General features: G+C 46.6%; 2 protein-coding genes across 5 annotated transcripts in view; one reads left to right on the forward strand and one right to left on the reverse strand.

The window, feature by feature from the left end:
* Window positions 1-1,008: 1,008 nt before the first annotated feature.
* On the forward strand, window positions 1,009-9,035 carry LOC122372264 (tachykinin-like peptides receptor 99D). The gene is made up of 4 exons (XM_043349236.1): window positions 1,009-1,119; window positions 2,961-3,040; window positions 3,687-3,790; window positions 8,027-9,035. The coding sequence occupies exons 1-4, from the start codon at window positions 1,012-1,014 to the stop codon at window positions 8,605-8,607; spliced, it is 873 nt and encodes a 290-aa protein (XP_043205171.1). The 5' UTR covers window positions 1,009-1,011; the 3' UTR covers window positions 8,608-9,035.
* Window positions 9,036-16,403: 7,368 nt separating this feature from the next.
* LOC122372265 (biogenesis of lysosome-related organelles complex 1 subunit 2-like) overlaps window positions 16,404-26,145 on the reverse strand; it is a 35,202-nt gene continuing 25,460 nt past the window's right edge. For all 4 annotated transcript variants that reach the window (XM_043349238.1, XM_043349237.1, XM_043349239.1 and 1 more), the window contains exons 5-6: window positions 20,333-21,135; window positions 16,404-16,615 (exon numbers count right to left, since the gene is read on the reverse strand). In XM_043349238.1, the coding sequence (XP_043205173.1) occupies window positions 21,024-21,135 (112 nt within the window). In that variant the 3' untranslated portion in view covers window positions 16,404-16,615; window positions 20,333-21,023. The remainder of the gene's footprint in view (window positions 16,616-20,332; window positions 21,136-26,145) is intronic.

Consider the following 26,145-nt stretch of genomic DNA (forward strand, 5'->3'; position numbering starts at 1 on the left):
GCCGGTTTTGCATGGCTGGTGGCAGACGATCATGGCAAATACATATAGAGAAACGTTATAATCGTTGCACTCGATTATGCAAAATGGATGTCGTTTCAGCCTCATTATTGTACAATGATCAGTTTCAAACGATCGGTCAATCAAAATTACCGTGCTGTCAGCTGCGCGATTGGTATTGATTAACGATTATGGATTTTTAACTATGCACAAAACGAGGAAGGAAATTGCAATGAGAACACATAGAACAGAGAACACCATTCCAACATAATTTCATTCATATTCTACGAAATATCATATTTTAGTGTGACATAATATCGTGATTAATAACAGATAAACACGGAATTGAATAATGCATTTTTTATTGTGCGAAAAAAATGGTGTTTAACTGTTAAGCAAATAATACCATTTTACTTTTAATTTCACCCCCCCCCCCCCCACCACCACCACCACCACTGCTACCGCATGCCAAACATTTTCTCACCCGTAAAATAGATGTTTCCTTGAAGCACAGGAGGCTCATTTCAAACATAATCAAACAACCACAAACACACCATCATACTTCACTGCTAAGTACACGGATCCAATCCTCTTCGAGCTGGTTCCGCAAACTAAAGGCTCTCTTCAGTTCTGCATCGTGTTGTGGGAAGGAGGATCACTTGTATCCGGTACGCGTGGTGCGTAATTGAATTTGTGCAAACAGGTAGAGAGTGAATACATGGAGGATTGAAAGTGAGAGGGAAAGTTGAGAGTGAGAGGAAGAGAGTGAGTGAGTGAGTGAGTGAGTGAGTGAGTGAGTGAGTGAGTGAGTGAGTGAGTGAGTGAGTGAGTGAGTGAGTGAGTGAGTGAGTGAGTGAGTGAGAGAGAGAGAGAGAGAGAGAGAGAGAGAGAGAGAGAGAGAGAGAGAGAGAGAGAGAGAGAGAGAGAGAGAGAGAGAGAGAGAGAGAGAGAGAGAGAGAGAGAGAGAGAGAGAGAGAGGAGTTGACACTCGTTCCGTATTTTCAGATCGTGAGGATGTTCATGATCGTGGTGGCCACGTTTGCGATATTCTGGCTACCCTACCAAGTCTACTTTGTCTACATCTACCACGACAGCTCACTGAAGAGCAAGCCCTACGTTCAGGTGAGTCTGGGAAGGAAACACGGTGATATGCATTACCCGTAGTCCTTAGAATTTAGATCCTGTGCATGAATGGTAGTGTCAAATTGTAAATGGGGTGGAATGTGGTTTAGTGATAGTGTGGCATTGCGGATAGTCTGCCGGGGTATAGCCAAGCCCGTCTAGCCTCGCCTGAAATGGGAAGACCGGTAATAAGGCATACATCAAGCTGAAAAAGGCACAAAATAAGAAAAAGCAATAGGTATTTGTGTTATGAGGTTATCGTTGGGTGGAGCCAACAAATACATAAATGAAAATATTTTTATTTTTATTAATAATTTGGCTCCACCGATAACCTCATAACACAACTATGCCCTTACATAAAAGCAATATTTTTAGTCATGCCAAGTCTCTTGAAGGCTCTATGTGAAGATGAAGCAGAGTAAAAGTATAAAAAAAAAAAAATGGTGCCGTTACCACGCACACAACGCGGGTGTGCGAAGGCCGAAGAGTCTGTGCAGCAGAGCTTAGTTCAATGGCCGGGTCTCGCAACTAAATGAAAAATAGCGACACCAGCAACAGTACAAAACAAAGCAATGTACACGTGCGCCTATCTCCAATATCCTAGCAAGCCTGTTTGTGAACTGTCTCAGAATGGTAACCAAGGCTGGCCGACCAAAATGAGAAAACGCAGCGTGTGGCCAATTCACATGTGGTCAACTGTAAAACTTAGCTCTGACCTAGCCGACCCGAATGAACACTGAGACGGCAGCAGCTGAAGAGGAGGAGCGGATAGACGATATGTGGTCCATCCCCCTTCAGCCTACAACGGGACGAGTGATGGTTGACCTGATCTGACCCGAAAAGTACCCCCAAATATAAAAATGCATCATTTTTTATAACAAAACAAAATGCGAAATTTGAAGTATGAATCTCGAAATACCACAGAAAACCCTCACTTCATGAAGTGCTAGTAAATCCCGAAGTTCCCAGCATTTGGTTCATTGATCTGACTTAGAAGGTCAACGGGTAAGATCACTTGGCCCTGCAGAGCAACGTCACTTCCACAGCGACACAGCAACACCGCTTTGCTCCGCACGGCAACATCATTTGGCGTCTGTGGCTTTGACTGGCACGGCCATTAATAAAATCCCGAGAGCAGAGGCGTGATCAAAGAAGGCAGCTCAGCAACTGCCGATTGAGTGGTTCGGAAAATAGGGCAATCAACTCATTTCAAAGCAGCTCTATACGGCGTGAGGACCATATCATTTGAGGGTTAAATGCCACAATCCACATGTTATTTAATTAAGTGTCATGCACCTTGCACATTTGCGAGTTGGATTCATATGTGGACCTATCATTAACACCACTGTATAGATCAGCTCAACCGAAAGGTCAAGGTGCATTGATTTTGCAACGAGCAGCTAAGGGCTGTGCACCGAATTTCAAATCACATCGGCATTTTCCAGAGAATCTGCGGCCCTCACGCTGCAAAACAAGATTGTCGTTTATTCTTTAACCATTTATTCGATTTGACGAAATTCAAGCAAACAGCTAGCTCACTGTACTCAACTAGCAGCCAGTAAAGTTATGGCACGAGAGTGGACCAGTTGGATTAACTAATAAAGTCAAGAGCAGGACCAACAGGGCTTATTAGTCCTCTTTACCTGCACATCAAGTACATCAAGTACATACATGATGTAGATATTTTGTCGCATCGTCGTTTTCTGTTCACAACATCTGTTCACTGTTCATGGTGTTCTGACGTTAACATGCTGACGGTATTTATTTAGTTCCCTGTTCACTACGGTGTTCACTGTGTTCTGCCGTTCACACGCTGACTGCATTTCGTTTCTTTTCCGCAGCACCTGTTTATGGTTTTCTACTGGCTGGCAATGTCGTATGCCATGGTCAACCCTCTCATCTACTTCTGGATGAACAAACGGTGAGGACTCCAATCCCTTTCAGATATACATAAACGGTGATGTATCTGCCTATATCGTCCTCATTCCTAACACACACACGATAACATCAAATGAGTCATTAGCACGTGTTATCAAACGGTTTGGGAGTTGTGGGGATCCAGGAAAACCGGTCCAACGCTTCAAACCATCAGCCGGGAAGGGTATCTGGGCACGTGTTACTACGTGTAGATCACCATCCGCTAATGCAGTTAGCGATTAGTTGGAAATGACATTAATGTTCAGCTAGATCACACACGGTCTGCCTGGAATTTCAGCAAACGCATTTCACCGTGGCTCCTAAAATAGGCGGACATAATGTTACAATTTAAGTAAGGAATAACTTAAACCGGAATCTCATCCAGAATTACGATGGTACAATTTTCCCAATTTTCCTCTAACGCTATGCAGTTAACACACTATTTTAGGTTGCAGTCATCGCACAGAACCACAACTGTGGAATTTCCGGATGCAAAAGCATGCTATAGCATGCTTTTGATCGCATGCTTTTGATCGCATGATCGCATGCTTTTGATCCTCCAATTCTGGATTATCACTCACCCTCACTGCACTAATGTTTCTCGAGCTCAGACCCACAATTTCACTCTCCCTTCTCTGCTATTTCGACAGGTTCCGGGCCTACCTGTGTCGCCTGTTTCGCTGCTGCGTGCCCCAGAACACACTCGAGTGTTTTGTTCCAGAGCCACAACAGTACTACGGCAACGGACTCAGAAGTGAGTACAGAGATGCCGGCAGGTCGTATGGTAAACACTTTCAAGAACACCTGGGAATTCAGGTGTGGGGGCATTTGAGACATTTTTACCCCTCTCGCAGCATTCGAGACTGACGAAATTTCGCTTTTTTATCGTATGGAAAGACAACTGAACAACTTTTGCCAGGAAAAGTTTGCTATAAACTGCACAGCGAGGCAACAGGAAGAGAAATTCGAGAAGCTGTCGAAAACTTGAGAGCATTTTTTGAGTGCGTAGCCCTCGCAACGTCTAAAACTTTTTTTCTAGAACCGCCAACCTGAGTGCTCACCGTTTCTTGTAGCACAGCTGTCAATTGTCATCTCAAACTCAATCACAGCGAATTCACGCACTTAACTTAGTCAGTAGGCTTTACCACCAGAGGGGGAGGGGCGATCGCGGTTTTCGAATGTGATTTCACACCACTTTTCGAATGTATTTTCACCTACCTCTCTTATCTACTCTCAACTTTACCGCAGTCTTGCGGATGCGGATGCGGAGCACATGCGGATGCTGGAGTTTTTATTGCCCACATGCGCTGCCACACATTGCGTAACACTAGGCCAAAGACTCATAATCTCCTGATTACATCACGTCTGCGCTCACAGCCAAGGTTTCCATGCCTAATAAGCCGAGCATGATGAGCTCATTTGCGTCGCTTGGAAACAACTGAGCCTGAGGGAGCCCAGCTGCCGTACCGTAAAAGCTCGCTAAGTAAAAGCTAGCTTTCATTACTGCTTCTTGCGTAATGATGATGTAACACACCATTTTACGTAGAAATCTTTTGAAACCCGGAAAGAAACACATGCGACCTGACTGCACTTACATGTTGATAGGACGTGAAATACGACCATGATATGACATTTCTACCAAACTTATCATAGCAATCAAAAGCAGAGTGATCGCATCACAGTGGCTCAGAAAATTCTCCAAAAAAACGATCAAAACTGATCTTCTATTACAAAAAAAATACTGATACCGTCTTGGTCTATTGCTAGCAACGAGGGTTCGGGTGCATGTTCTATACAAAGAATTTCTGAATGAGTTTCGACGCTCTAGTGAGCTTTATTTATTGGATACGCAGCACGACGAACAGACATGTGTAACCGCTCCCATCGCTATCCAGGGCATGTTCAGGATCGGTCAGATCACATCTCTCCGAAATGATCGGTATTCAGTGATCAGTTTGTTCACCGGAAAGATCAGGCAGATGCTTTCTAAAAAATTCGTGCGGGCATGAGGGTCCTCCCACATAAAATTGTGTTCGGCAGGGTCCGAGCTGATTTGTACGGGTCGCTCCCTAACTGGGCACTAACATCGGAGGCATTTATATAAGCTCAATCGCCCTAGCAGTTCTTGAGATGTAGAGGCGGTCTCCAATAGCATTCAACTACCGTGATACATTAAACTGCATTTTCCGATCGGTGTGCAACGATATAGTTTCAGCGTAATCGACGAACAGCCTTAATCGCAATCATTCATTACAGATATCGCCGCAAACTACGGAAGACTAATATCGTGGTTCACGCTAGCTCGTAGCAAATCATTAATCGTGTCCTGGAATTGTTACCTACCGAGAAGAGTAGCATAAAACATCATTGCCGAACCAATGGCGCTTATTTGATGAAGCTGATTTGTTAATGAACTAGTGGCGACTGCTCGAATTCGAGTCACTCCGATAGACATTCGATATGCGACCCCGGCTGGAATGGTCTGCGGTTGGTGAGAGCAGCTGCAGCCAGCAAGTCAGTTGAGTGAGACAGGCCGTGTCCGGCTTTGACGGGCGCGCCAAACTAGCTCACGTTTTACTGAAACACATTGTACATACCTAGGCTATAGAGTGACATTTGGGTAGCATTACCTTTGTTAACTAAGTTAGACTGAGTGCCAATCTATCTTCCATTGGGGGTTACGTTTCACTGAATAGCTTAATATCCCAGTGGGGCTCGTGTTACGACCGGCGCAATATTGCGTTGTAAATCCTTTTATGACCCGACTATAATTCGCAGCTTCAATCCAAGCCTGTCTTCATCCACATTTCATTTGATACAATATCATTAAAACCAGTAAGCTGAGCCTGATTACGCTTCCGAAATTGGTCCGCCAAATCAGTGTAAATGACACGATAGGGAATATTTATAGACTGTGGACTAAATAGGATAACTGTAACTTGAGCACGGATTATCAGGCAACAGCAACGGGGGATGACATATTTCACGGATGTCATTATCAGACTCTACATATAGTGAAATGGAGCCTAGGCTGCTTGTGTTAGATACAGCCACGTATAATATTACTGTGTTCTCCCATGATTGATACCGAAACCAGATTGATACCGAAACCAGACACCCAGCAGAGTCCATTCCGTGAGGACCAATTCTATTGAACACGGAGCGATACACAATCACCTATCGGATATTGGCTGTCGCCGGACGTCAGCGAGACACAGAAATACGTTGTCCTGAGGTATGACACGGTGTTCTGGGTGTGTCTGTTACCTTCATTGCTTCATTGTTTTAAAATTCACATCATACTCCTGCTTCAATGTTAACCTATCTGAAACACAAAAATGTACAAACAATTGCAATATTGCTTTTCACAAAGAGGGCACGAAACCAATTCAGATTACCAAGCAATCAATTCGAAGAATGTTTCGCAGTTCACACACTTTGTTTACTAACAGTGCTCCACACTCAATAAACTCAAATCACTACGTTTGATTCTATTTTGAACATTATCACCTATTCTGTGAGCTGGCACAAACGTGTACATACTTTATTGTCGGTCGACCAAGCTCATCGACCTTACAGAGCTTACAGCCCACCTACAATTCAACAAGCTCTTTTTAGACCCAGTTTGACCTCAGTTACACGGATATTGCGCGTTTCATATGTCGGTTTAAAACTAGACCCGACGACTGAGTAGCTTTTAAGTCGGTCAATTCAGCTTAGCCGGGGAAAATAACTTGAATGGTCACATTGTAGTTCTGGAAATGAAACATTCTTTGTTCAGGAGCGGCTCTTTTTTACGCTGTTGTCGAGTCAAACAACAGGTGGATCCACGGGGAACGTAGATACAGGAGCGTTCCCGTGTCTGCACGCACAAAAAACGCACACAGTTTTTAACTCACCAGATAAAAACTGTCTATGCAAGTGCTGACGAGGCGGCAGTCGCAATAGCAGGCACTCAGGCGAATCCAAACAAGTGGTTTGAGACGCTGCGGGGGAGGGTGGCTGGCATACTCCTCAAAAAGTCACCCATTTAACAAAAAATCATCTTCTAAATTTGTTTTCCCATGCCTTGCTATGCAGTCATGTCCCACGTGCCTCCCACGAATCGGATCCGGCAGTGACAGCAGCTGTAGCCTGTAGGCTGTAACAGATGGCGGTTGGCACTCGCTGTCGCTACGATGGTACGTTAGGTTAGGTACTAGTGATGTCAATCACGGAAAATCGGAATACCGATACCAAACCAAATACCAACTAAAACCACGGGAGAATACCGAAACCAAACCAACTTGGGAAACTGAGGGAAATACCAACTTTTTACCGATTTCTTAGCCTCTAATACATTAGTGAGGGCTTATGATACCAACAAAATACCAAACACATTACGATTGAAATACCAAATACCAAGTTGTTATCGGTTTGGTATCGGTATACCAAAAAGTTGGTATCCGATTGACATCTCTATTAGGTACAGTCCACAGCAGAAGCAATGTGGGGTTTCAGTCATGGGTATGTTCTGCTTCTGAAGCTTAGGAACGATTAGCCAGACTACAATGAAACTTTGAATGTAGCTTATATGTATGTATCGTCACCCTTGCAGCTGCAACTTTAGCTATTGACATCTTCTTTTCGATCACTCCGCATTAAACAATCGCCAGTCAAAGCCAACCGTTGAGATTGGTAAAACCCTACATTACTTTAGCGGTGGGCTGTATGTACGTACAGCTCCTGTCACGGTGTCAAGAACATAGCCCGGCAGCTACTGTTCTTCGCTCTTGGCACTCATGATGCACCGTCCCTCACCATGGCAAAACTGCCCACAGCTGGCTCTGAAAGAAACTGCTGCCTTTTAGTTTTCCGAGGTATTTAACTTGGCATGTCTTGTAAAGTGACTTTTTCCGAAGGACATACTCCAGTCCACGCCGCCACCCTCCCTGTCTGCTAGTCCTGTCTCACGTTCAGGCTTCATCTAACCTCCATCTTATTCCGACAGGCGGTCTGAGTCGACGTTCTCATCCAGCCTCGGAGCGAGTCAAACTGGAGCCCACTTCTTCCACTGTTCTACCATCAGGCGCCTCACCGATACTGCTTCATTCCTCCAACATGACCACAGACGGCTGGCCTCCGCGTTCTGACACCTCCAGAGGAACACGACGACTGCTGACTCTCCCAACTCCTCGCGTGGGAGGAGGAAGACGTGCGACAGGCCAGTCCTTCCATCAGCCGATGGTCAATGAGTCAGCCCCTAGCGCGCACTGGAGGAGGAGAGACTCGGAGGTTAGCGACGCTTTCATGACTCCTGAGACGTCTCCTCCGTCAGCACGACCGCTGACTCAGGTCAGGCTGCTGATGAGGCTGGCTCCTGCGCCAAGTCCTGCGCTGACCTTAGCGTTGGGATCGCTGGGAACAACACCAGCGCCTACTTCTGAGAGTGGTGGTGGGGAGGGAGGAGATGTGGTGGGAAAAGGCGAGGAAGACGAAGGCGAAGATGGAGGAAAAGGTGAAGCCATGCATCTGCTTGCGTCGGACTCATGTAATAGTCTTGACGAACAGTTCTATGATGCCAGCTCGTGAGTGAGGCAGGGGAACCGGGAAAGCGAAAGAACTTAGCTACATCGGATTGCTAATGATAAAAGAAAAATCGATCGGTACAGGTTTGGATGACCTTGGAGAAGCGCCCCGGTAGCTGAAAGGAGGCTTCACGACCTCATCTCAGAGGCGGTGCCGTGTGTTCCCGAGTTACGGGAAGTCTTGTCGCTAGTTGTGCTGTGCTGCAGACTGCTGTGCTGTTCGTTGTGCTGTAATGGTTGTTGTGCTACGCTTTACTGCGCTTGTTGAGTCGTTGTCAAATAGGTACCTTTTGGAATCGTTGCGTGTCCGTCTTTATGGCTTACCGTTTCCAGAGCCAATAATTCACACCCTATTTTCTGATGTGTGTCTCACAGCCATATATACCTGTGATTGTGTGGTGCCCATAACTGCGTCATCATTTCACAAAATGTGCCACCAATGAGTCCTTCTTAACCCTATTCCTGGCGGGGGGGGGGCCTCAGGAGCCCCCCCCCCCTGAGGTTTTTTGGTTATATCTCCCAAACGCGTTGAGCTAGGAAGCTCAAATTTTCTGACTTTTCCTAAAAGGCTTCTACGCAACATGTCTGAAAATTTTGAGTTGATCTGACCTCAGGTCAGGTCACCAGAGGCGGTTTGGTGACGCTACCTCAGAAAAGTTTGCAATCACGCCAGAGCTAGAGTTTTTGACCGAGCAATTTCTTCTCTTCAGGATTTAGTTAGGGTACCAGTATGTGCAATTTGTATATCTCGGAATTTTGATATCGGTGACCTAAGGTCAGGTCAATTTCGCGACCTCCCCATTATAAGTCAATGGGGGAAAAATCAACTCCCTGTTTTTACCACTAAAACGGGTCGGAATGGCCCCATATACCATACATGACTTCATATACGATCAACCTTCACTACCTTGAGGTCTGTTTTGCTGTTGGGCAGCTGTGAGGTCATGTGACGTCATCAAAGGTCACCAAAGGTTTTTGGCCAATAACTCCGTACAGGAACAAGATACAGACGCGTGGATGGTCTCATTGTGTTCAGCTCGTCAAGACGCATCGAATGATATACATGATGACCTCGAGGTCACGTGACCTGAGGTCAACCTTTGACCTTGACCTTTCGAGGTCAACATATATATCATTCGATGCGGATTGACGAGAGGATCACGATGATGCCCTTAGTTTGTTCCTATCTTGACTAATTCGAAAGTTATTCGAGAAAAACTCTCTCCATATCTAGTGCCGCCATTTTGACTTTTTCGACCCCTGTGACGTCATCTTTGACCTGACCTGAAAATGACCTTAGTAAAAATTGTAGATCTTGGCCGTGCGTATCCGATGCCGTTTACCGCTTGTCGCTATCTTGCTTCGTTCTCGAGATCTCAGGGGGGGGGGCCGAATCGGCCCCCCCGCCAGTTTCTTGTCCCGGCGGAGCCCGCCAGGAATAGGGTTAAGGCGGTGAAGATCTCAATGCCTACATACCGGTGGAGATGTTGGAAGATTCCAAACTTACCGCTCAGCTCAGGATCTCCATCTCACCAAATTCATACGCGCATATCTAACATAGTTTCACCCGAGATAGGAGTTTCAGTTTTAAGTACTTGTGTGGCTTAACCAGTCTCCATATTAGTATTTTTCCTTCCAGACCGGCGTAATCGCGCTTTGCTGGTCGTGACAGCGTAATAGGTGCTGCCTCATAACTCCATACTCGGACAATGCAACGCTGGAAAATGCGCCCACCAACTACCAAGCAACAGACCCATCCTGGGCTTGTCCAGTGCAAGATTGTCCAGTGTCCCCCCAGTATTTTATTCCCTCGGGGCGCATATCACAACCAAAAGAGCACAAAAAGTTTCTTTTTAGCAGTTACAGCGTCAAGGGACATTGTTCGTTGTTAAGTGTTGCCGAGCGGGAGAGGAAAATGTATTATTTTTGTTGTGTGAAATTATATGTCAGTATAGTGGACAATGTTGATGAACTATGTTTGCTGGTGGATTCGAGAGTTCATGGTGAACAAATGGGAGGTTTCAATCTCGAGGAACCGGTGGCGTCATAAGGTTGTCGAACCGTTATTTTGAATGTGAAAAAAGCGTTCGGAGTGTGGGGTTTCTTATGCGTTGGTGACCGAATGTCAAAACGCTGTGTCTTCTTTCGTTGAGAGATGATACGTAAACATAAGCCAATTTATTCATCAACATATTTTAGAAGACATGTGCATCATTTTGTAAATGTGTCGCAACATCCCAATACTGAAACGTTTTGCGCCCAATATACACATCACCTCTGTTACTACACTGGAAAAAATGCAGGATACAAAACAAACCACTCATCGCTTGAACGTCTTGCGTCAACGTGATTTTCTTAACCCGCGCCCTGCTGGGGGTCCTGGATTTCCACGCCCTGCTGGGGGGGGGGTGTTTGAACACCCCCCTTGTAACTCGGCTCCTGGGCCACGTAGCGATACGCGGAAGGCGGCGTTCGAAAGAGCGTAAAAAATAATGACGAAATCACTTCGGTCAATTTTTTGGTCAGGTCAAAGGTCAGGTCACCAGAGGTCATTGAAGGCAAAATTTCGCCGATTTCCAGGTCAAATGTCGAAAATTTCCAAGAAGCCAACGCATAACTCGGGAACCAATAGAGCTACAGCGCCGCGGAAAAGCGCATTCGATAGCCCTATTAACGCCCTTTCTGAGTAATTCTCTCAGATTTGACCTAACGTCAACGGTTTTGCCTGCAGGGGGCAAAAACTGCAAAAATAGCCGATTTTTTCGAAAACAGTTTTTCTGCAATAACTTTTGACCCAAGCATTGTACGAGCTTACTTTTACCGGCATCGTGTTCCTCTCGTCAAGACGCATCGAATGAACTATAACTTGACCTTGAAAGGTCAACTTGAAAATTTGACCTGAGGTCAAGGTCATGACCTGACCGGAAAGGGTCATGTTGCATATCAGTCGATCCGTATCGTCGAGCTGAACACATCTAAGGCGTTTTCATCGCTCTAGCATGCCTCTATCAAAAGTTATTTGCGAAAAACTGTTAGATACCATTCGTGACCTAAGATGACCTCAGGGCATAAACAAGGGTCACGGACACCATTTTCAAGTTCAGTGTGTCTAAACCACTTGTAATTCGGTGTTTGGGAGTGTTTATAACGTCTTTCATCCAAAAGAGGCGCATTTCAATTTTTGATTATGAGCATATTTTTAATTGACCGAATCCTCAATGTAATCTGAATAAAATGACAAATAGCAAAAATTCGGGTATATTCGATCACAGATCTTTGTCAACCGATACCAGCAGGCGCCACAATTGTAGATGTCAAAATACTTTTTGTTCAGTACACATGCACAACAGTAGATATGTCCTCAGGGAAAAGATTTATGGTTGGTAATTCTAAAAGTCGCAGCAGTCAAACATAATATGTACAGGGAAAGCAGTCAAACATAATATGTACAGGGAAAAACCTATACACAAGATTAAAGTGCGTGTGTGCCTAAGCATATACGAATTTAAGATGAAACAATACTTGCGGATCAATTAAATGGGCAGCAAGTTACACTCTTACCCTGGACAAAGTTAGGGCACATATAACATTTACACTGTGCGAAACAATTAAATGAGCATATTATACATAAATGAACATTATATACGTAAATGAGCATACATGAGCGTATTATCATACTATGACTACTGATACCCTGGACAAAGTTAGGGCGCATACAGCATCTATGAAAACGATCTACACAATCACTTTTTAACGTGGTGAGCTCTTGAAAATGCTACCCTACTTTGGAAGTAGCTGCCAGGAGGTGCTGTTATCGTTAAGAGTTGGCATCCTATCGCGGATGGTGATGGATTCAGCAATCCTCCTGTCAGCTTCATCCTTACATTTGCGTACGATGCGTGCTATCAGAGTCGTGTCCGTTGGGGTCAGGTCTGGGTGCTCGTGCGCGAAATGTTCACCCATTGGTGTGCCTAGTTTCTTGTTGGTGCCATCTCGTAAGTGTTCGTTATATCGCAGTCGTATTGGCCTACCGCTTTCTCCTACGTAAGTTTTGTACGCAAATGTAAGGATGAAGCTGACAGGAGGATTGCTGAATCCATCACCATCCGCGATAGGATGCCAGCTCTTAACGATAACAGCACCTCCTGGCAGCTACTTCCAAAGTAGGGTAGGGCATTTTCAAGAGCTCACCACGTTAAAAAGTGATTGTGTAGATCGTTTTCATAGATGCTGTATGCGCCCTAACTTTGTCCAGGGTATCAGTAGTCATAGTATGATAATACGCTCATGTATGCTCATTTACGTATATAATGTTCATTTATGTATAATATGCTCATTTAATTGTTTCGCACAGTGTAAATGTTATATGTGCCCTAACTTTGTCCAGGGTAAGAGTGTAACTTGCTGCCCATTTAATTGATCCGCAAGTATTGTTTCATCTTAAATTCGTATATGCTTAGGCACACACGCACTTTAATCTTGTGTATAGGTTTTTCCCTGTACATATTATGTTTGACTGCTTTCCCTGTACATATTATGTTTGACTGCTGCGACTTTTAGAATTACCAACCATAAATCTTTTCCCTGAGGACATATCTACTGTTGTGCATGTGTACTGAACAAAAAGTATTTTGACATCTACAATTGTGGCGCCTGCTGGTATCGGTTGACAAAGATCTGTGATCGAATATACCCGAATTTTTGCTATTTGTCATTTTATTCAGATTACATTGAGGATTCGGTCAATTAAAAATATGCTCATAATCATCAATATGATTTTCCTCACTACGCTAAACTCTCTTAAATGTGCATTTCAATTTTCTCCCATTGACTTATAATGGGGAGGTCGCAAAATTGACCTGACCTTAGGTCGTCGATATCAAAATTCTGAGATATACATTTTGTACATGCTATTGCTCTTAGCAATCGCTGAAAGTTTCAAAGCGATCGGTCACTCGGTGTAGCTATGACAGACGTTGAAAGTTTTTATGAGGTGAGGTCACTTCAAGTGACCTGGTGACCTGACCTTGAATGACCTTGGTCTGAAATTTTCACAACATGTGTAGAATTGATGTATGATAAGGTGTACCAAAAACGGCGGCGCTCCGCGCCGCCGTTTTTGAGATATTCGCGAAAAAACCACAGGGGGGGGGGGGGGGTGTTCAAACACCCCCCCCAGCAGGGCGCGGGTTAATGTTCACGTCAAAGTGTGGTGTCGTATCTTAGCCGTGTCGCGTGCCCGGCTGTTACTTTACATGTTCCAAGTGTCAAATTCACCGATTTCGTTCTAAGCAGACGTTTCTGTCTCGATCCTTGATGAGTTCTGGTGACACTTCTCGAGCTGCTGACACACCAGGGGGAGGTGTCAGCTTCTCGCAGAAGCTCGCGTTGCCACGGCAATCTGTTCATGTATGTATACCTTTAGTCGTATGACAATTAAGTCCTAATCCAGATATCCCAGCTTTTGTGACCATAATCATAAGTCATCCATCGGTACATAAGCAGGCGCGGAGTGTCAGCATGGGCCATGGCACCAGTACATCGCAGCGCAATAGATGCTGACTTGGCCTACAAGTTTTTTTTTGGCAGGTACCCAGCACACATCGTTCTATCATCATAACCAATAACCATGCATCACATTGCATAAGACTATCGGTTATAATACCCTCATTTAGGAACATCTGCTATACCACCGCTGTACCTGAAAAACTGTGACGTAATCGGATGGCTGAATGCGATTGACAGTGATGTTTTATGTCGGGGTGTTAAATATACATACGATAAATCCAACAGGATCAACTGTTGTTTTGCTGACGCGACTAATGGATGGAGTTCGGCGCCCACACAAGTGTTATCCACGTGAATAAAAAAACACCTTTCAAGATGTATATGTGCCGACGCACTGAAAGCGAAGGACTACCGCTATTCCGGACATTTCCTCTAGCGTAATTAATAAAATCGTCGAAACTCTCAGAGATGAGTTCTGTGAAGGAGTGGCTACAACCGAGCACAACCAGTGGTATATAGGCGACCAGATTTTCCTCAATATCTGACCTAGGGTCAGCACTCAGCTCAACTTCCATATCGTCAGGCATGAGTGCTAGCACAAATGTCGCCACTTGATATTGTTTAAAGGCCCAAGCGCATCCCCAAATCGCATCCTCCATCAAACGGCATTCAGCATAACGCAACTCAATAACGTTTCCGCTCTGAATGACCGGAATCTGGAGAATTTCCATTCCCTCGTGACTGAGCGTTTCCAACCACCTCTAGGAGACCCGAACCACCACATAAAGATGTTATCTAAGGAAAGCAGTAGAGCACTCTCTCTAACCTCTCTCTCTCTCTCTCTCTCTCTCTCTCTCTCTCTCTCTCTCTCTCTCTCTCTCTCATCTCTCTCTCTCTCTCTCTCTCTCTCTTCCCTCCCCTTCACCAGTTCGGCCATCACAGATGGATGGAATGTGTGAACGAGGACGGAAGCGGATCGTGTCAGATCCACGGCATCAGGCAGGGAAGGGGGAGAGGGAGAGGGGGACAGGGAGAGAGGGAGAGCGAGAGAGAGAGAGAGAGAGAGAGAGAGAGAGAGAGAGAGAGAGAGAGAGAGAGAGAATGTGTTGGTTGGAGAGAATGTGATGTGATGAGAGAGAGAATGTGTTGGTTGGAGAGAATGTGATGTGATGAGAGAGAGAGAGAGAGAGAGAGAGAGAGAGAGAGAGAGAGAGAGAGAGAGAGAGAGAGAGAGAGAGAGAGAGAGAGAGAGAGAGAGAGAGAGAGAGAGAGAGAGAGAGAGAGAGAGAGAGAGAGAGAGAGAGAGAGAGAGAGAGAGAGAGAGAGAGAGAGAGAGAGAGAGAGAGAGAGAGAGAGAGAGAGAATGTGTTGGTTGGAGAGAATGTGATGTGATGAGAGAGAGAATGTGATGTGATGAGAGAGAGAATGTGTTGGTTGGAGAGAATTTGATGTCTCTCTGAGACATCATGAGAGAGAATGTGTTGGTTGGAGAGAATGTGATGTGATGAGAGAGAGAATGTGATGTGATGAGAGAGAGAATGTGTTGGTTGGAGAGAATTTGATGTCTCTCTCTCTCTCTCTCTCTCTCTCTCTCTCTCTCTCTCTCTCTCTCTCTCTCTCTCTCTCTCCCTGAGAGAGAGAGACAGAGAGAGAAAGGGAGGGAGGGAGAGAGAAAAACTGACATGAAAAATGCAAGCAGACACATCGATCGACCTTCAAAGACAAAGACGAGAGTGGCGAAGTCGTCTATAGGCAACTACCACCAGGGGTGGAATAAGCAGGGCCAATGGTACCAGACTGGTTCGTAGCCCGACATTATCTCGCGAGAGGTTAGCATGGAAATCGGCACCACTGGGGTCGTCTGGTGGTCGCACTCGGCCGATGAAAAGTCAATGGGGGATGAGACGCGGAAATTTCTGCTTCTCTTTGTCTGGTTCGGTTTGTTGTCAAAAGAAAGTTGCTGTGTCTGTGCAGCCATTCGAGAAAAGACAGGTGTAAATACATCATTCGCTGCTATCAGGGTCTTTCTGACGTTTCCCGCTGTATCAATCTACCTAGGAACAGCTTGTTTACCTGCAAACCGTCAGAACATATCGAAAACAAAAGTCCGAGCGAAAATGATGCTGAAAAAAGATCTCACCTCCGTCTTAAAAATGAAATAAAACCATGATGCTGGACTATGAGCATTGAACATCCCAAATTATCCTTCATATGCTCGTATTTCATGCTTTTCACTGACGACTGACGTCAAATAACGGGCTAAAAAAGCGATAAACTACGCAATATCCCGCATCACAAATAATATAATGTATTGTTCACGTGCATCGGAAATGTGACAACACCCCAGCCAGAATGAACAAAGCTTGCTTTCGTAAATATCAAACATAACAGAAACACAAAAATGGCACCAGCAATACAATCCCACGCGACGAACGTCCAAGCAAGGTTATACAATCGTCAACCATACAATAGCCCAATCGATTTTTACACGTACAGAGCCAGACCTATGCCACGGAATATATAGTCTACGACATGGAATGGACAAGATCGAGATTTCCTGTAACTGCCGAGTTTTTGGCGACCTGATGATTTAGTCGTGCGGATTCGCTGTGGTTACTTCCTTTACGAGGATGAAAGTATAGTTGCCAGACCTATAACTAATAGGGGAAGGTGGGGCATAACGGGGTACCGGGGCAATATGAGAAGGCGCATTTTATTCTAATCCAGGTGTTGCTGTCTGGAATCACTTCTGACAATTTAAACTTCGCTCGTTTGCCGCCCTTTTCCGGTGGACGCCGGCGGGAGGCGGCGTTGCTGAGGATGGTGGGTAAGGTTTTTTTCATGGTGCTGATGTATTTTTCAACATTCGTTTGGTAACTTCCTAGGTGAAAATCCGTTCGAGTAGGTTTGTCATAGTCAGTGAAAGCAATGACTCTCGTCCTAGCCAACCTTTCCCTGCGATAGAAAGTTGCCGGCTGTTTTGATAAACATGAACGATCCTGCTCTATTGCCAATGTCCTTCGGGGGTTAAAACGGGTTTCCGGTAGAGGCGATATGGGTTGGTGAATTTTACCACATTTTACCACATTCACCCCATTTACGTGCCCAGAAGTGCTTTTTGTTACAGTTATAACTAGTTGCCTTTATTGGCCCACTCACGTTTCATAAATGCATTTAGGAGGGGTTGTGTTAAACGTTTTCAAACGTTGTCATAATGTTTCTTCATTTTAAGTAGGTACACAGGCACCGTGTATGTGCCTAATATATATTTTTGCCGAGATACACTCTTTCATTTTCAGTAGCTTGGATCTTGGTTTAAGCGGCGAGTGCACAGGAACGTGCACCCAGCAGCCTGACACAAGTCCCGGATTTTCACCACGCCCTTTATCGTTTGTCGCAGTCCTCGAATGGAGTCGATGCTGGCGCCGCCACCGACCGTCCGCGTATTTGGAAATTCCGACCTCGACGAGCATCTGTGGTAGAAAACCACCACTTTGGTAGGGGAAACTACTGCTGTCTGCTACCATTTGCACTACATGTGTCGCTATAGCTGCGACATCTATGCATATTAAATCGCGACGTGTGTGTGCGGTGACCGGTGATTCTTGGGTGATTCTAGTTAGCGATTAGCTAGGGCAGCAGGGTGGATCCAGACTTTCAGTTTGAGGGTGGGCGGACTCTTGGCCGGCCCGATCCCCGGCAGTCAAAGTTGCTGAGCGGGGGGGGGGGGAGGAAAGTCCAATATAATGACCCAAAAGACATGCCTATTGCCCATAGGTATATACGTATGTATTGAATGGTATCAGCACTCAGCAGTGTGCCTCCTGAGATGTTAGTGATTTTTATCGATTCATCAAGTTGACTATTTGTTTTTTTGCGGATATCTTAAAAACGGTGGCGCTCCGCGTCGGTGTTTTTTAACTTATTTAATAACCTTTAGCTTTAACTTTACCAATACCAATACAAACCAATACATACTATATATGCCTATAGGCAATAGGTGTGGCATCATATTGGACCTTTCTCCCCCCCCCCCCCCCCCGCTCAGCAACCGGACTGCCAGGGATCGGGCCGGCCATGAGTTACCCCACGCCCACCCTTAACCAGGGATGCGGAGTCGTGGACATTTCAGACGGTTCCGACTCCGGCTCCGGCTCCGGGTGAAATGCCATGGCGGCTCGACGGCTCCGGCTCCGAGTAAAATGGTCCGGCGGCTCCGGCTCCAATAATCAGTACATTTTAAATACCTACGGGTGGCAGAAAAAAGAAGATGGGATTGGTGCACGTTGCTTCTGCATTTGCATAACTTAAGGCTATTTTCATATTTTGAATACCGTATTTCTTATAACTGCCTGGAACTGCAAGTTCAAGGCAGTTCGGTTTGACAAACCGAACTGGGTCAATATTTGTTTCTTCTTCAAAAAAAGGATCCGGAGTCGCCCCCTTTTTTGACAGCTCCGGCTCTGGCTCCGGCTCCGAACTATATTGTTTCACGGCTTTGGCTCCGGCTCCGGGCAAAATATGCCGGCTCCGGCGGCTCCGGCTCCGGCTCCGCACCCCGGCCCTGCCTCAAACCGAAAGTCTGGATCCACCCTGGTGCCCTAGCTAATCGCTATACTAGAATCAGCGCACACAGATGTCGTGGTTTACATGTATATGCATAGATGTCGCAGCGATAGCGACACATGCAGTGCAAATGGTAGCAGACAGCAGTAGTTTCCCCTACCAAAGTGGTGGTTTTCTACCACAGACGCTCGTCAAGGTCGGAAATTCCAAATACGCCGACCGTCCACCGCTGCAGCCAGGCGTCGCTCTCCTGAAGAAACTGCATGTGTTCTCCCGCCGTTGCTGGATGGAGGCTGGATATCACGCGTCGCTTTGAGCAGGGGTCGAACCGGGCGGAAGCGTTTAGCACATCGAGCAGGTCGTTGAGGCGCAGCAGGAGAGTTGCAGTCGGGAGTGCAGTGCGCGGGAGCTTACCGTGGGTCGCATGCAATGTGATTGCTGCTGCTACTGTCCGGCTCATCACCTGTAGGGCATAGCTGACTTTCATTTTTCAAAGCTATTTGGCTTGATGTGTTTCTGGCTTAGTTTTTGAGCAGCCCGTGGGGAAGAAGCGCATTCCAGTGCGTAGTGTTTCTAAATGACTCCAAGAGGCTACTTCACCGTCTACTTCAATATCGTATTTCATTAATGCATTTCGTATGCATTTGAAGATGTGAGGCACGTCATACAGAGCAGCAACCTCGTGCCCGTCCACGGTGAACAAGCCGGTTTCCGCAGCTCCGAGCAGTCTGTAGGTCGCCTGGTTGTTCTTTGACATGTCACAAGTTGTAGCTAGCACAGTGAATCCCGCTGTTGTTACACGTTGGACACACTGTGTTAACAGCTGCTGCTGCACAACGGCCTTGGTCGTTCCGGAACTCAGAAAGAATGGGCTGTTTCCAGCGTTTGGTGACACTGACGCCCCGCACCATCATGACCAAGGCGTGGTCGGCGCAGGCATTGGCGCGGCAGAGAGAGCCATGATCAGTGAAGCCCTCGATGACGTCATCACCCCGCTGGTAGGCCAACCTTGGTTTCAGCTGCATTTTGTCGAACGAAATGATGCACAGCTTGTCCTTGGCACTTGCTCCGGCGAACTTCTCTTTTATGAGAGCCAAGATAGCGTCATGAAAGCCAGGTCGCATCTGTATTTTTTCCATCTTCCTCCGCAGAGTTCGAGGATGGGGAAGGACGTACCGTTTTTGTAGGATAGGAACCGATACGCCCTGGGACCAAGGCCATATATAGTTCTGGGACCCTGAAGTAGAGCGCGAGTGCTCGCACTTCCTCATCTTCATCAAATTTTGGACGAATTTCATCGAATTTCATTTATTTTAGACCAATGTTAAAACTGTAATGCAATGAATATGTATAAATGCTCCCGTAGCAATGTGTGCTAAAAGTTTCCAATAAAATATCCGGTAACCATTTCAAAGTCACAGTCACAACTTGGCCCTTGAAGACGAATCATTCGACGATTGTTAAGAAAAAATGTATGAAATGTTAAGAAAATATATGAAAATGTAAACCCACGTGGAAAGAAATTCATCCGCATCCTCCGGATCTCCGGATATTCATCCGATTCATCCGGCAAAGTCCTTGATTTTTGGTTACACACGTGGCAATGCTAATCGAAGCTCCTGTCCATTCCATGTCGTAGACTATATATTCCGTGCCTATGCCAACCGCCTAATCACAAAGACTGTGACGTCAGCGTTCATTTGTCGAGCCAGTATATCAGTTACCATCCGGTCTGTACTGATCAATGACTGTCGGAGGGTAACCCCCTGTATACTTTCCCACAAAGGTGGAGATTTCGGGGGGGTCGGGGGGGGGGGGGTCAGGACCCCCCTGAAAGCAAATTACTGCTATGTAAGTCAATGGTACTGCATCCAGCCCGCCTCCATCTGCCCAGCCTGGACCCACCCCCCCCCCCCTGAAATTTTGACAGATCTCCTAGTGCTTTCCCATGCATAAAGAACACGGGCAACACAGTAGGTACATGTGGGGATTAATCAATGCGCACAGGCTCACGTCAAAGCTATACATAGGTACTTCGAATGTAAGCTCAGAAGACACTCATCAGTCGCCAGCCTACATTTTGATACAATGTCAACATGACAAACCCTATTTCAATATTAAGTCGATGTCCTACCTTGAATCTGACGGAAATTTTCGGTGAGTAACTTTTGAAGCCAGTACCAATACCACTTTCACTTTTTATGGAAACTATTACAATGTCTTCATCAGTATGTCCACTAAAAAATGTGCAGAGACACTCTCCTGAGCACGCAACACTGGTATCCACATATCCACCTCAGTCCCCTGAACATTTTACCGCGATCATACCGTACCACCATGCACTGTTCACCGCGATCCCAGCGCTCGACACCGATTCTCCAGCTGTTTGGAGTACGAGTCCAGCTGAATGGCGGCCGACTCCAGCTTGGCAAGACTTCGGTCAACCTCCTCCAGTTGCCTGCAAGCAGATAAAGGTGTGAACCGTCACACATAACACAGCTGCGATTGGGCACCATCATACGACACCACAGAAAGTCACCAGTCTCCACATACGTCAAAGTCAAAGTCGGTCGTCTACGGCGTCATGGCTCAGAACGATGCAGTGCGCCACAATACGGGACCAAATGCTACATGCAGTCACAAACTGTCACGAAACGACACACAGTCCATATACTCTTTCAGCTGTCTGTAAACAAATCAAAGTGAATCTCTTCACGAAAGGTAGCCATCGAACAGTGAATCTCGTCACTTGGTACCTAAAGAGCGGGTCACATGACACATCGAACGATGAAGGTCTGAGCAGTTTGGTTATAATACGCTTCCTGTACACAGAATACAGAAGAATGTATACAGAAGAAATCAGACACAAGTCAATGTGACCCATAAAAGAGCACCGATAGCTGAATGGCGAGAGCTAGCTCCATGGCCAACAACCACGGCTATACACCACAACACAATCCATGTACTCATTATCGGCGAGAAGCACGACTTTTTGTGTTATTTACAATCTACAGAGACGTCATAGCCTGCCGTCAATATTTGCATAGGACTAATGAACCACATTTTTACCGAGCTAGCAGCAGCGCAAACAGTTCCCAGGATCCAGGAAAGAAAAGGTGATAGGGCAAAGCCGGGCAGAGCGAGGCGAAGCGAAGCAGACTAACAGAGCAGAGAAATGCGGAGCAGACGAAAGGAGACAATAAGCATGACAGCGGGCTGCGATAAAAGAAATAGCATGGTTGCATGTGCTGTCGAATTGTTATTCTTAATTAATGAGCTCGTTTTTTCTCCCGGGATCAGATCAGCTGCGAAGAGAACGAGTTGCTATAATTTGGTCAAGTTACTTTTTTTAGGCTGGGGGGATCCGTGCTATCGTAAGTTATATCGGACGTGGCTGCGAAACTTCTCTCAGTACGAAACTTCTCTTGATCGGAAGAAAATCGGAGGGATGAAAAAGAAAGAGCGGCAAATCGGAGCTACGTTGTACGTAAGTTGTTTCGCAGCGTTTAAATGCCCGTTTTACTACGATTTAAATGCCAAGCAGATCAGCTGACCTCGTAGTACCATGTCGATAAGGTCGAATTCCCCATACGTCTATAGTGTAAAAGTGACCCCTATTGCAAATGGGCTGTCAGGGACATCTCCTCCTCTGTAAATTTGGAGGGATGATGTGTCGGCATTCCCACGTTCGTTTCGGAGTCCATCTGTTCCATTTGGAGCCCGTCAGTTGGCGTCAAGAGTTGGCGCAGCGAGCGCCCCGAAGACTGCGTCTGCGCACGAGGCTTCGCGATGTAGGAGTATTTTGACGAAATCGCCCTCGCTGCAGAAGAAATAGAGGGACTTGTTGAGAAAGAGGAGGCCGCAGTGTGCCGACGACTTTAAATTGTACGCCAACGCCAAGACCAAGGCAATCAGGGGGCGCTCAGATGATCGGGAGGTTTCAATTGATCAGGGACCCACCAGGTGACCAGGGAACCCTCTGATAACCAGGGGTCCTTCCAGTAACCAGGGACTCCTTCAATAACCAGGGGCCCCTCAGTAAACGTGGGCCACTCAGGTTACTGCAAGAGACAGGAGTCCCTTATAACCAGGGACCGGCAAGGTCTCTCAGGTCCGTTTTTGACAAAGCTGTTATTGATGTCATATGCGAGCCCTTTGCCACCAGCAGAGGGCCCTTTCAAGCCTTTTTTAGGGCCGTTTAACGTCTCTTGAGTTTCCTTTGAGGCTAAGGGCCTCTTCAGCAGCCGAGGGGTCTTTGAGGCCTTTTTGAGGGCCTCTTAACGTCAGCTGAGGACCGTTGGACGCCATCTGAGGACCGTTTGGGGCCTTCTGATGGCCAGTAGATGCCAACTGAGGGCTCTCTGACACCAGCTGAGGGCACGCTGACACCAACTGGGGGCCTCCTGACACCAGCTAAGGGCGCTTTTATATTTGACACGAGCTCAGGGCCCTTTGACGCCCTTTGAGACCTTCTGAGGTCCGTTTGACGCCAGCAGAGGACCCTTTGGGGTCATATTAGGGCCCTTTGCTGCCTTTTAAGCGGCCTTTGAGGCTTTTTGAGGGCCGCTTGACGCCACCTGAGGACCGTTGCGGTTTGACTCCAGTTACGGACCGTTTGAGGCCTTCTGATGGCCATTTTGCGCCAACTGAGGGCCGGGGGGCCCTCTGACACTAGCTGGGGGCCCTCTGACACCAGATAAGGGCCCTTTAAGGCCTTCTGAAGTCCGATTAACGCTAGCGGAGGGCCTTTTGAGGCCAAATGAGGGCCCTTTGAGACCTTATAAGGGCTCCTTGAGGCTTTTGAGGGCCGCGTGACGGCATCTGAGGACCGTTGTACTCCAGCTGACGACCGTTTGAGGCCTTCAGATGGACTTTTGGCGCCAGCTGAGGAGGGCTCACTGACACCAGCTGGGGGCCCTCTGACACAAGCTAAGGACTCTTTAAGGCCTTCGGAGGGTCGTTTGACGCGAGCTCAGGGCCCTCTGACGCAGGTTTAGGGCCCTTTGACGCCCTTTAAGGTCTTCTGAGGTAGGTTTAACGTTGGCTGAGAGCCCTTTGAACCCATCTGAGGGCCCTTTGAGGCCATCTTGTGGCCCTTCATTTGGCCATCTGAGGGCCCTTTGACACCAGATGAGGGCCATTTGACGCTAACCGAGGGCCCTTCGAGACCATCTGAGGACCCGGTGACCCCATCTGTGGGCCCTTTGAGGTCTTTTGAGGGCCATTGAAATTTCACCACAATACCCCTGGCTGCGCTACTGGGCATTTATGGACTCGTATGGGCCTGCTGGGGAACGAGATGGGCCCTCCCGGTCTTTTTAATCATCATTTCAGTTCATTTTACATGGTCTTCGGCGGTCTAAAGATTAGGGACCCCAACTCGAATGGGGGGAGGCCCGTGTGCCCTCTCCTGTGTGCGGCCTTGCCGACACTACACCGCTCCCCTCCCTCCGCCATAAACGCACCGCTGCACTGCTAGGCGCCGACAAATACGGACCGGCGCCGCAACCGGCTCCCCCGCGGCCTGCCTCGCGTTGACATAGCCCTTCCCGAACACCAGTGTAACCCCCACGCGGCCTAGGTATCGCCGCGCCCACCTGTCCGCGGCGCGGCCTCTGATGGCGTATCGGATCATTGATGGTGCGATACATGTTTTGGTCAGATTTTCGCAATTAACGCGAAAAATTGCTTAAAACACTTTTTAAATTTCAAAATTAAAAAAAATAATAATTACAAAAAGGACGTGAAAGTGACCGTTTTCAACGTGTAAATTTAAAACGCTCTAGCGCAGCCATTTTTGAAGAAATCGACTTCAAATTTTGCACACGTGTTCATCAACCATATTTGTTTAACATATATTTCGGTTTTGTGAAAATTTTGAAAATTTCTTATATTTTTCTCTTGAGAAAGAGGTAAAGCTTCGCTACGATCGGCCTTCCGATCGACCGAGAAGATTCGTAAAGTTAGTTCGTATCTTCACCATTTGCGATACAACTTGCGTATCTACTTAGCCTACGATGTGATGGATCCCTCCAATATCTGTTCCGATTCAACTTACGTTTGATCGCAACTGCGAGGTGCCTTGCGATTACATGGATCCCCCCAGCCTTACATTATAGTTGGGATCATGTTTGCTTCATTAGACTCATTTCTACGTAAGCATGACGACAGAAAGTTGCCGCAAAATAAACAGCCAACGAGACGACCAGTCACGTTGCCAAGGCAAAGCTTCTTGACTTTTGGTGGTTATTACACGTGAAAAGTGCTTCATGCTACCGCCCAGCATCATGAATGGACGCAAACTCACAACTTTAGCTACTTCAGACAGAGTAATCTGGGGCCGATTCGAGATGGTGCACTAGGAAGCTAGTAAGACTAGGCGGCCAAGTGACACTTGAATGTAGTGACACTAAGCGGTATTTTACACCAATCGGCTAGTGGCTCAGCGCGAACCGAAATAGCATAGTGACGCTTGAAATCAAGTGTCACTAGGGCCTTAGTGCGCCAACGCGAATCGGGCTCAGTTTAACAAACTCAGCTTACATGCATGCTCTATAAAACTCAAAGATATTGACACCACACTGCACATCCCTGAGCGAACTTTTAAAACTTTCTGGCCCACAGCCGCCCAATATCATTTAATCAACTTCCCGTGGCCGGGCCAAAGCCAACCGTTCAGGAGGCGCCATCGAGACCATTCGTCAAGGGAGACTCTTCAAGATAACGTCACACACTTCAGTGTGGTGTGCCAACCAGCAAGATTGTAGGTGAAAGACGGATTTACGAGTTGGCGAACTTCTGCGAAACTCCACCGCAACCTACCAACTCATGTATTTATCAGTTTTATTAAGTTTTATTTCTTAAGGCAACGTTGATATCCTGACGCTTTTCAGTTTCCTGTCCAAATCCTTGCTAAACTAGCAAGCTAATTTACCTAAAGTGAAAAGCCTTAATGTATGCTGATGTTGCTACGCATAAAAAAATACATAACTAAATAAAAAAGCGCCATTTAGGCTATGTACGAACAAACGCGATTGAGCCTTGCACGAGCGCGGCACCAGTGCGAACTGAGGCACCCAAGGCCCTACATATATAGATGAGGCACCAATTACTGAGGGTTATCTTCTAACCGCTCCCCAATGACCCACCGACTTCGAGCGCAATCAGCCCAGCTGTTCTCGAGATGTGTTAACAAGCCTTGCACGTGCGCATGTGCAGTGGCACCTGCATAGTGCATAAGGTAAGGTCACTGAGCTCTATGGTAAGGTTCACGTCGGGTTAGGTACAGCAGATTTCTACTGTTAGTGGGTTGGTCTGGCAACTACTGTGGATTGTTCAAAGATTCACTGCATTTGGTAAGATTCGCGTTGGGTTAGTTGGAGCAGATTTTCCATGTTTGTAGGTAAGCCTGGCAACTACTGCGGTCTTCTCTCTAGTAGCCAGCTCACCTGGTCAGTCCATTTCCATG

Source organism: Amphibalanus amphitrite, unplaced genomic scaffold (assembly GCF_019059575.1).
Source record: "Amphibalanus amphitrite isolate SeventyFive unplaced genomic scaffold, NRLGWU_Aamphi_draft 001337F_arrow, whole genome shotgun sequence".
NCBI lineage: Eukaryota > Metazoa > Arthropoda > Thecostraca > Balanomorpha > Balanidae > Amphibalanus > Amphibalanus amphitrite.

Bases quoted from the DNA above. Each gene is read 5' to 3' on its own strand.
- LOC122372264 (XM_043349236.1), top strand. From the start codon at position 1,012: ATGTTCATGATCGTGGTGGCCACGTTTGCGATATTCTGGCTACCCTAC. The intron at 3,041-3,686 runs GTGAGGACTCCA...CTATTTCGACAG, and splicing joins TACTTCTGGATGAACAAACG to GTTCCGGGCCTACCTGTGTC. The intron at 3,791-8,026 runs GTGAGTACAGAG...TTATTCCGACAG, and splicing joins CTACGGCAACGGACTCAGAA to GCGGTCTGAGTCGACGTTCT.